Below are 11,534 nucleotides of genomic sequence, written 5' to 3' on the forward strand. Positions count from 1 at the left end.
ACACCCCTGCGCCCTTCAACTGGTCTAGTAAGTCGTCAATCCTTGGCAGCAGATATTTGTTTTTAATAGTCAGCTTATTCAACTGTCTATAATCCACACATAGTCGCGAACTCCCGTCCTTCTTCTTCACTAACAAAACTAGAGCTCCCCAAGGAGACGCGCTCGGTCGAATAAATTGCTTCTCCAACAGTTCCTCAATTTGCTTCTTGAGTTCTGCAAGCTCAACCGGTGCCATTCTGTATGGAGCCATAGACACTGGACCCGCACCAGGAATTAAATCAATGGTGAACTAGATGTCTCTACTAGGCGGCAATCTTGGCAATTCATCTGGAAAGACATCTACATACTCGCTAGCCACCGGTATAGATTGGATCACCTCCGCAACACTTTTCTCCTTTGGCTTGGCCACCACCATAAAGCACATGGCCCCATCTTGTAGTGCTTTCACAGCTTCCCGAGTTGATATTAATTCCAACCCTTCATGTTCTGGGAATACCAAACTGCGCCATCCACAATCAATTATGATATGATTGTTAGACAACCAGTCCATGCCCAATATCACATCCAGTCCCTCTAAGGGCAAGCACACCAAGTTCACCTTGTATCTATGACCTGCCACCACCATTGAACACCCAACACAGACTGAACTAGTAGCTACCTGACCTGAGGAAGGAGTTGAAACAAGCAACTCACACCCCAAGTCATGTGTCTCCAGACTCAATCTCCCCACACAAGCATTAGAGATAAAAGAATGGGTTGCGCCAGAATCAAATAAAACCAATACATCATGCCCCATAAGTAAACAAGGTTGTAATATCAGGTTACCTGACTAGGTAGCCTCAGTAGATGTCATAGCAAAAACCCTCCCACTCGCCCTAGCTCGTTCTACTGGCGAGGCTACTGGTTTCTTCGCACCAGGACTCTTCTTCTCAGGGCAATTGTTTGTCGCATATGAAGCACTTGCGAAGGTCACAGGATCCCACTACACCACCTGCCAGTTATGGACAATTTCTCTTTAAATGGGGTCCACCACACTGATAGCAAGTGGGACCCTGGGACGTCTGTGGTCGGCTGTACGACTTCTTCATATGCCTCGCCTCTGCGACATTCCTCTGATGTCTACTCACAACTAGGCCAAGGCCCTTCTCCAGGTGCTCAGCACTCTTGGCCTGTTCCACAAAGACTGGAAATCTTCTCTCGCAATGGTGTTACCACCCTCTTTAACTTACGTCTGAGTCCTCGCTCAAACTTTAAACATCTCTATTCTTCAGAAATAGCTTGCGAGTAGTACCTCGCCAGGTGCTCAAACCTGTTCACATATTCCTGCACCGTCATATCTCCCTATTACAGTGCAAGGAACTCAGCCTCCCTGTCTTGTTTAGCCATGTCTGGAAAGTATTTCTCTAGGAAACGCGTCCTGAAGTTGGCCCAATCTATCTGTTCCTCTCGGGTCTGCATCTGTTGTTGCATCCCCGCCCACCAGTACTCCGCATGATCATTCAGAAGGTAGGTGGCAAAAAGTAGTTTCTGCTCATCCGCGCAACTCATTACAGTGAATATCTTTTCACACTTGCGGAGCCATGCTTCCGCTTCATCAGGAAAGGCTTTGCCAGTGAACTCAGCTGGCATGTGGCGCAAAAAGTCCTCCACAGTTGGCACCCTAACTGGTGTGATCGCCGTCCTCGGCTGTGCCGCTACCGGTGTTTGCATCGCATCCACCATTCGGTGAATAGCCTCAGCGATGTCATTAGCACCATTACTCCTCCTCCTCCTGTTAGCAGCCATAACTTGGATACGCCACATTACAACTGTTATAAATCAGTCACTTAGTCAAACAAAACCACTCATACCTTTTCAACATTCAACACAAACACACATTAAACAACCACATCGATAAGCTCACTCCCCACTAGCCCCAAAATGTTTAAAAATATTTTCAAAACATTTGCTCTAATACCAATTGTAAGATCCCTAAGGAATATTACTAATGTTTAATATATGAAAAATAAATAAAAATAAATGCCTCATTTAATATAATACCATTTCCCAAAAACACAGAAAAATTTAAAACTTTAATACAATGTAATAAAAATAGAAGTCCATAATTATAAAACTGAAGTAATATTCAAATGGCTCCCAAAAGGGTTACAAAGTTATCTCAAAACCAAAATAACAAATATATATACAAAATCCCATGCTATCCCTCGCTTCGAGTCTATGCATCTCCTGACCCACCTATCACATCATCTGCTCCCAAATAACGAGTTATCCGATCATCGCCATACACACACAAGAAGGGTGAGCTATGCATACTAGATAAACAGATACATGAAATCAATATGTAACCCATCCCAAAATAGCATATTTAAATATCTCATTGTTTTCAAATTACCCATCCATGATCTTATAGTTCTTCATGAGTCATATACATGAACTAGGTCTTGGGACTTCACTATACTTCCATGAAACTAATCCATTTATGGTCCAACCCTATGAGCCTATCCTGCTCATAGTCTAGCCCTATAGACTCCTCGTCTGTAGTAAAACATCCAAGCCTTCTCAACTTGGACCCTGGCACACACGCAATCACCATACTATGGACTCCTTGCCCAATAGTAGCCAACGGGAACATAACACTTCCTTGCCCATCGTGCGCCCGACATATGTAATCACCATACCAAGGACTCCTCGCCCGTTAGTAGCCGACGGGAACTCAACAAGTTCCATGCCTATCATGTGTCCAACCATCAAGCACATCCCAGACCTCTATTGGACTTAGTCCTTGAAGCCCAAATACCACAGCACATGCATATACTTCCTATACTTAGGAAAAAGTAGCCAAATCATACACACAAGCACACACAAACCTGGAAATTTGTATCGCTTAAGCCAGGGACTCTCGCCCAAGCTAAGTCCTCAGCCTCGCTTAGGCTAGTTCACCTCGCCTAAGCGAGCTTAAAATAGTGGCCGCATCACGTTATCTCGCTTAGGCGAGATCTGTTCGCCTAGGCGAGACCATCTCTCGCCCAAACACCTCATTCAATCTCGCCTAAGTTACAATGCAAATAACACATCAAAATTGGTCATGATATCTCGCTTAGGCGAGACCTTCTCGCCTGAGCGAGACTCTAGTTCACTCAAACACACACAACTCCTCGCCTGGACGAGGTTTCGCGCTCAGAATACACAGGTCACGTCTCGATCTCGCTTAGGCAAGTGTCTCTCGCCTGAGCGAGAGGCAAGTCGCTCAACTCTAACCCCGGGTCGCCTAGGCGAGAAACGCGAACCAACACACAGACACGAAACCCTACAACTCTCCCTTAGACGAGATGGACTCGCTTGGGAAAAAATTGCAGAGGTTCTCCTCTGATCACACGCGAAAACAGCCAAAACAATGCCCACTCACAATACCAACATTACCAAACAAGTTATATTCACAAGCACCTCATATGAACAATGTATAATTCCCTTTTGATTCACCAAAACCAAAGGTTTGACCCTAAATAACCAATACAGTACTGTTCTTGCCGACATTCGTCCGATTTTGAACCGATTAGGTGTTTAGCAAGAGCAATATTTTGTGAACCTTCCTGACTTAACGTACAGTAAAGAGCACACTGAAGTCAGAAAATTGTTCCCCTGACCCTGAGGATTAATCTCTTATTTATAGGAAAAACAGTTACAAATATCATAACCGACTGACCCAAAATATCTCATATATAAAAAATATCTTAACAAAATATCAATTAGGCCCAAATTCCTAGGCTCATAGACTTTCGTGAATCGGGTCGGGCCTTGGACGACCAGGACGGTACACAGCTCCCTAGCCTTGAGCATCAGTATTTGAGGCGTAAAGGCTGAGAAAAGAAGTCATGGTCTTGCGGGGGTCATTAACGCCTCTTCATCTTCTCCAAGACGAGTTTGGGTCGTCATTTTAAACGGCTTTTCACCGCTCCTGAGCCAAGCTCGAAGTTTGTTGTTTAAACGACTTTTCACCGCCCTCAAGCCGTGCTTGGGTTGTCGCTTTAGACAGCTCTTCACTGCCCTCAAGCCGTGCTTGGATTGTCGCTTTAGACAGCTCTTCACCGCCCCCAAGCTGTGCTTGGATTGTCGCTTTAGACGGCTCTTCACCGCCCCCAAGCCGTGCTTGGGTCGTCGCTTTAGACGGCTCTTCACCGCCCCCAAGCCGTGTTTGGGTCGTCGCTTTAGACGGCTCTTCACCGCCCCCAAGCCGTGCTTGGGTCGTCGCTTTAGACGGCTCTTCACCGCCCCCAAGCCGTGCTTGGGTCGTCTCTTTAGACGGCTCTTCACCGCCCCCAAGCCGTGCTTGGGTTTTGTCAAATTGATATCATGAATGAATTTTGAACATAACTATCAAATCAAGGTTAGTCATTCATATAATATAACTCAAATTATATATATCAATGATAATATTTATTGAAATAAATTTATAAATTAAGATAAATAATTGTTATGCATAAAAAAGTTTTATAAATGATTTTTTTTTATGTAATTTTTTTTTTTAAATCGCATTTCAATTAATAACAATTTACTTCGGGTTATTTTATGATTTCTTTTTAAATAGTGTTTCACATAAATAACATTAAGTTTTATGTTTTTTTCCAAATATTATTTTACTTAGAACATAATCTTCTCGTATGAAATTAATTAATGATTTAATTATAAATTTAAAATATTACCCTTTATATATAAATCTTTTAAGATATGAAAAAGAAAGAAAATAACCTCCCTTTTCGCATTATCCATCACGTTCCCTTCTCCTTGGTTCCATGTTATCCACCACGATCTTTCAACGGAGAAATGGCGGTTTTGGACGGTTTTGGCTATCGCGAGAAAAGAAAACTCAACCGTCAAAGTTGTAGTGATAATTGATGGTAACTCCGTCCAGGTGTTAGGGTGTTTTGGGGACACCGTTGGAGGCTACGCAATATACAGTGAGGTGTGACCGTGAGCCCTGATGGTGTGCCTTGTTAAACTTTCTATAGGTGTGAGAAGTGGAAAAATGTGAATCCGCTTTTTCTTTCTCCGTTCCCAGCCTCCTTTTCATACCTTTAATTTGCTTTGTTGCATGTTCCCGTTTCCTTTTAATCATTCAATCTCGAGGTCTTTGTCGGCAGGAGGATTGGAGGCGAACCGATTATGGCAGTGAGGTTCCTCTGAGAGATCTCCCGCAGAGGTGAGTAGCAAGCGGTGGAGTAAAATGAGGAAATAATGGCAGAAGGAAACGACCGCGGGACGTGAGAGTATGGTTTTGGTGGTACGAAGAGGTGGTCGTACGATGGAGATGAAGGACGAGACGTTGACGCTGGCAAAGCCACCGGTGGTGAACGGCGTCGACGACGATAACTTACGCCGATGAGGACGTATCGTAACTAGCCTTAGTGTCGGTGTGCGGAGATGAGCCAGCCAAGGGAACCGCGCGTATTTTGATGGAGACTTGGGAATTTGTGTTTGTGTAGAAGAAGATGAAGAAGACCCACGCATGTTGGGCTGGTCCGATTTGTTCCATGCCTCGCAAAATGACGGGTGAAGCGGAGGGTGTCCACGACGCGAGCATGACTCTCGATGGAGGTGAGGAAAACAAATTGACAAATTGAAGATGGGGTGACGAGACGAACATGGTCGAACAGTGTTCGGGGAAATGTTTCGGTAGGACGTGTCTCAGGTTTACGTTTAGGTTTTGTGACAGGGGCCGGGATCTGTTTTACCGGGCCCCATGGTGGGCGCCAAATGTTCTTGCCGACATCCGTCCGATTTTGAACCGATTAGGTGTTTAGCAAGAGCAATATTTTGTGAACCTTCCTGACTTAACTAAAAAGCACACTGAAGTCAGAAAATTGTTCCCCTGACCCTGAGGATTAATCTCTTATTTATAGGAAAAACAGTTACAAATATCATAACCGACTGACCCAAAATATCTCATATATAAAAAACATCTTAACAAAATATCAATTAGGCCCAAATTCCTAGGCTCATAGACTTTCGTGAATCGGGTCGGGCCTTGGACGACCAGGACGGTACAAGTACCAAAACCCTCACACTTATACAAGACACTAAAATAAAACTGTATGCACACTATCAAACCAACCAATCCTTCCACACATTGCACATTTTACCAAAATTCATACAACACAGAATTCAATCGATTATACCATGCCACATAATCATACATAAATCGTGGAATTTTACACACACACAGGACAACTCCCCTAACTTGTGATTTTGGAGTGAAATTGGGAAGAAGATGATTCCTTATTCCAATACTTTTCTTCAGCCCTTTGCACACCCAAAATCTCCTCTCCCTCTCTCAATTCGTGCTCCTCTCTAAAAGCCAAATCAACAACTCGAGAAACCATCCTTCTCTCCTAAAATTTGGCTTTTATAGGTGCCTTAATAATGAGTTTAAAAACTGAAACGAAAAATGGGCTTAATTATGATTCCTATTCATTGTTAACCATGGTTTTTCAGCCCTTTGGCTGCTCCTTCCTCTGAGTTTTACCTTTGCCCTTTCAACTCCACTCCAAGCTATAATTAGCAAAAATAAAGCTTACTTTATGCCCAACAAGGTTTGAACCCGTGACCCTCCACTCATAGGGTCAAAGCACAACCACTATGCCAATTCACATTTTTGTGATACACTCCAATCAATGTAAGTTTACAATACCAATTCCATATTCATACATATCATTAAAATCAATAATAAACAACAACACATAATTGGCATAAATAGGACTCAAACCCAAGTCCTCTCACACAAACCAAGTACTCTCAACCACTTGAACTAGTACTTTTCCATGTCACATCAAACAATAATTAATGCCATAAAGGTCTTTCTACCCACATTTATTAATTAATTAATTAATTTTCACAAGTCTTACATAGGTGTTGGCAGGATTTATATGAGTGACGCAACATGGCTAGTTTCGAACACCAAGTTTGACATGTCAACATCAATTTTCACAAGTCTCCACTTTCAATTATAAATTATAGAACCCTTTCACATTGCGTTTCTTTTTACACTACAAGAGAAACCGATATTATCGATAGTAAAATCCATTGGTAATGGTCAAAATTCGTCGCTAAATCAACATTACCGACGGATTATCGACGGTCAAAAATCTGTCAATAAAATGCTTGTTGGTAAAATTTTACTAACGGAAATCATGTTTCGTTGATAATTATTGACGGAAAAATCCATCGATAAATCTATCGGTAATTACTGATGAAAAAATTCGTCGGTAAAATCTCTCGGTAATTATCAACCGAAAAATCCGTCGGTAATTACCAAAAAATCTGTCGGTAAATTTGTTGCACTGTTCATCTTCTTCTTCCTCCCTCTTTCAATTTTTTTTTTCGTTTTTTACTTCGTGGTCGCCGTCGTCGTCGCTACCACCGTTGTCGTCGCTGCCACTGTTGTCGCCGCCGTCGTCTTCTTCTTCCTCTTTCTTCTTCTTCTTCTCCTTCTTCTCCTTCATCTTCTCTTTCTTTATCTTCTTCTTCTCCTTCTTCCTCTTCTTCTTCTTCTCTTCCACCTTCTTCTTCTCATTCTTCTTCTTCTTTTTCTTCTTCTCCTTCTCCTTCTCCTTCTCCTTCTCCTTCTCCTTCTTCTTCTCCTTCTTCTTCTTCTTTTTCTTCTTCTCCTTCTCCTTCTTCTTTTTCTTCTTCTTCTCTTTCTCCTTCTTTTTCTTCTTCTTCTCCTTCTTTTCTTCTTCTTCTCCTTCTTTTTCTTCTTTTCTTCTTCTTCTTCTCGTTTTCTTATAAGGTGAGGTTTGGGCGAGAAAATTCTCGCTCCTTTGACCCACAGATTTTTTCGTCGGTAAATTTGTCGGTAAAAAAAATTTGAATTACCGACGAATTTTTCTGTCGATAAATAAAATTTGTGTTACCGATATATTTTTTTGTCGGTAATTAAAATTTGAGAATATGTCTGTAAAATCTAACGGTAATTCAAATATACCGACAAAAATATATCCGTCAGTAAAATTTCGTCGGTAATTGCAATTTTTTTTGTAGTGTTATCGGTATGAGTCAATTTGGTTTCAAAATTACAAATATGAGTTACCTTTTAAAAAAATTATGTTCATGAACAAGTCATGTCAAGTGGGCACAACTTCGTTATAAAGAAGTCATTACCACACCAGACGACTTTTCACTAGTGGAAATGAAGTTGTGTACTCATTACACGACATTTGTTAATGTTAAATTTGTGAGGGTTAAGAGCGACTTCAATTTTAATTAATTACATTTAATCAAAGTCATGCAAGACTCATACATCTTCATAAGACATTAAAGTCGTAGAAGCATGAGACCACCTCTTCCAAAATACAGAAACAATATATGAGTTCAAGTTAAAGTTAAAGGTTATATTGGATGATATATTGGATGTAAGTTAAAGTTTTTTAAGTATTACTTATTCATGAACATTATGTACGTAATCCATTTCAACATTTGGTTAAGTCTAGTATGTTATCGTGAGTATTGTATAATAACATGAGTAATGTTTCAAGTGTTTCAAGATCAACCGCATTATAACGAAAGATAATGGACAACCTATTTTCTCCAACGCTAACAAGGTATAATATTCTATTGTTTAGGTCATTCAAGTTAAATTAGATAATTTCATTGAAATTATAGGTAATATTGTCTTATTTTATAATGTACATCTACACCGATAGAAACTATTTTGTTTTTTTATTACAAATGTTGTATTTAAGTCAAAACAAACTAATAATTTAAAGAAAAAACTTCTAATTTTTATTCACATTCAATTTAAATTTACATATTAGACATATTCCAATGAGATGTGAAAATATTCCTTGTATACCTTGACTGATGTTCATATATAAGTTGGACAATGTTTATCTTATGTAAAGATACTGATTTTTTCATGTTTTGGTAATATAATTCTATTTATGAATGACCTTTTATATTATTTACAAATTCAATGAAAATAGACTTTGTAAAAAAACTTCTATTCACCTTATTTTACCTTGATTGAATTTCATATATGTCGGACAATGTTTATCTTGGTAAAAGTACTCAATTTTTGTTTTCATGTTTGGGTAATATAATTCTATTTACAAATTACTTTTTATATTATTTACACATTCAACGAATAGACTTTGTTTATTGTCTTTTATCTCCATTTCGACCTCCTCCACTTCGTTCTTTTATTTATAATAGATATTAAATTAATACTTTAAATACAAATAATTATGGGTTCATATTATAAAAAACAATTATAAATAAATAAATAATATTTTGTGAAGTTATGGTACAATGTATTCGAAAGAATTACCAGGTAAATTGATTGGTAATCCATGTATAACTATTATTCTTTAATTAAAAGAGGTTTAGTTGAATTAAAAAAAATTCCATATTTGAAGAGTTAATTAAATTACATTTTGGTATTAGAAATGAAAGTTTTTTATAGATAGAATTTCCGAGAGAAGGGGGAATGGGAAACCAAAATGGCAAAGATATATATGGAAAGAAAAACCGAAATGAAGGGATGGTTGAGAGAGAAGTTCGGAGAAAAGAGAGTGGAGATGGTTGGAGGTAGGGGTTATAAAAGGGGGAGGTGGAGGGGAAGATGAAAGCAAGAAGCCAATAACAATCCTTCTTCTTCCAATAATACAAAGGAAGGAGATAGGAAAGGGTTGAATAAAAAAAGAAAAAAAAAATGGGAAGGGTATCAAGTTTGGTGATTGGTTTGATGGCATGCCTGATGGCAGCATCAGTGCATGGGGAAGACCCTTACGTCTTCTACACCTGGAACGTCACCTACGGCACTGTTGCACCATTGGGTGTGGAACAACAGGGCATCCTCATCAACGGCCTGTTCCCAGGGCCAGAAATCAACTGCACCAGCAACAACAACATTGTCGTAAACGTCTTTAACTTCCTCGACGAGCCCCTCCTCTTCACCTGGAACGGTATCCAACACAGGAAGAACTCATGGCAAGATGGCACCTTGGGAGCCCAATGCCCCATCCTCCCAGGTACCAACTACACCTACCACTTCCAAGTTAAGGACCAGATCGGCAGCTACTTCTACTACCCCTCCATCGGCATGCACCGCGCCGTCGGAGGCTTCGGTGGTTTGAGGATCTACAGCCGCCTTTTGATCCCAGTGCCTTATGCTGACCCCGCCGACGAGTTCTGGGTCCTCATCGGTGACTGGTACGGCAAGACCCACCAGACCCTCAGGCAATTCTTGGACAGTGGACGTAGCATTGGCAGGCCCAGCGGAGTCCATATCAACGGCAAGAACGGTGGTCTTGAGCCCGCTTACACCATGGAGCCCGGCAAGACTTACAAATACAGAATCTGCAATGTGGGGACCAAGAACTCCCTCAACTTCAGAATCCAAGGCCATCCCTTGAAGCTCGTCGAGATGGAAGGCTCACACGTTGTTCAGAACATCTACAACTCCCTCGACGTTCACGTTGGACAGTGCTTCTCTGTCCTCGTAACCGCCGACCAGGAGCCCAAGGACTACTACATGGTCGCCTCCACTCGCTTCACCAAGAAGACCCTCGGCGCCACCCGCATCATCCGTTACTCCAACGGTGTCGCTCCCGCCTCCCCTGAGCTTCCCCCATCACCCGAAGGCTGGGCTTGGTCTCTCAATCAGTTCCGCTCCTTCCGTTGGAACCTAACCGCTAGCGCCGCCAGGCCCAACCCTCAGGGCTCTTACCACTACGGCCAGATCAATATCACTCGCACCATCAAGCTCGTTAACACCCTCAGCAGGTCTGGTGGAAAACTCCGCTACGGACTCAATGGTGTCTCCCACCTTGACAACGAAACCCCATTCAAACTTGCTGAGTACTACGGTGTAAGCGACAAGGTTTTCCAGTACAACCTCATCTCCGACGACCCCAATTCTCTCATCGGCGACCTCACCCTTGCTTCTAACGTCATCACCGCCAACTTCCGTGACTTCATCGAAGTCATCTTCGAGAACCCCACAAAGGTTCCCCAGTCTTACAACTTGGATGGCTACTCTTTCTTTGCCGTCGCCATTGAGCCAGGGAAGTGGTCACCGGAGAAGAGGAAGAACTACAATCTTCTGGATGCTGTGAGCAGACACACCATTCAGGTGTTCCCCAAGTCCTGGGCTGCTATCATGTTGACATTCGACAACGCTGGTATGTGGAACTTGAGGTCGGAGCTTGGCGAGAATCGTTACCTTGGAGAGCAGTTGTACGTTAGTGTTTTGTCTCCAAACAGGTCCCTCAGGGATGAGTACAACCTTCCAGATACCCAGCTTCTTTGCGGCATAGTCAAGGATATGCCTAAGCCACCACCTTACTCTTCCTAAACTTGGTTTCTTCTTCAATCAGAGCCACCTCGTCGATCGCTTCAACACTTCATCATCACACTCTCCGATCGATCCACGACATATTCCTTCATTAATTAATTAGCTCTTGTAGTTAATTAATTTCTATCTTTGTGGTCACTGATGTATCAACCCTTTCCTATAATTTGAAATCAATTATATATAATCA

General features: G+C 41.6%; 2 protein-coding genes across 2 annotated transcripts; one reads left to right on the top strand and one right to left on the bottom strand.

Annotated features, from left to right (window-relative positions):
* Window positions 1–289: 289 nt before the first annotated feature.
* On the bottom strand, window positions 290–796 carry LOC114175282 (uncharacterized). The gene has a single exon (XM_028060062.2). The coding sequence runs from the start codon at window positions 794–796 to the stop codon at window positions 290–292; it is 507 nt and encodes a 168-aa protein (XP_027915863.2).
* Window positions 797–9,614: 8,818 nt separating this feature from the next.
* LOC114177389 (L-ascorbate oxidase homolog) lies at window positions 9,615–11,534 on the top strand. The gene has a single exon (XM_028062711.2). It carries the CDS (start codon window positions 9,704–9,706, stop codon window positions 11,345–11,347), a length of 1,644 nt encoding a protein of 547 aa, XP_027918512.2. The 5' UTR covers window positions 9,615–9,703; the 3' UTR covers window positions 11,348–11,534.

This window comes from Vigna unguiculata, chromosome 3 (assembly GCF_037176805.1).
Source record: "Vigna unguiculata cultivar grain cowpea cultivar isolate G323 ecotype 2 chromosome 3, ASM3717680v1, whole genome shotgun sequence".
Lineage (NCBI taxonomy): Eukaryota > Viridiplantae > Streptophyta > Magnoliopsida > Fabales > Fabaceae > Vigna > Vigna unguiculata.

What these genes read in the sequence shown, in the direction of transcription:
- LOC114175282 (XM_028060062.2), bottom strand. Translation starts at nt 796, where the DNA reads ATGGGGCATGATGTATTGGTTTTATTTGATTCTGGCGCAACCCATTCT.
- LOC114177389 (XM_028062711.2), top strand. Translation starts at nt 9,704, where the DNA reads ATGGGAAGGGTATCAAGTTTGGTGATTGGTTTGATGGCATGCCTGATG.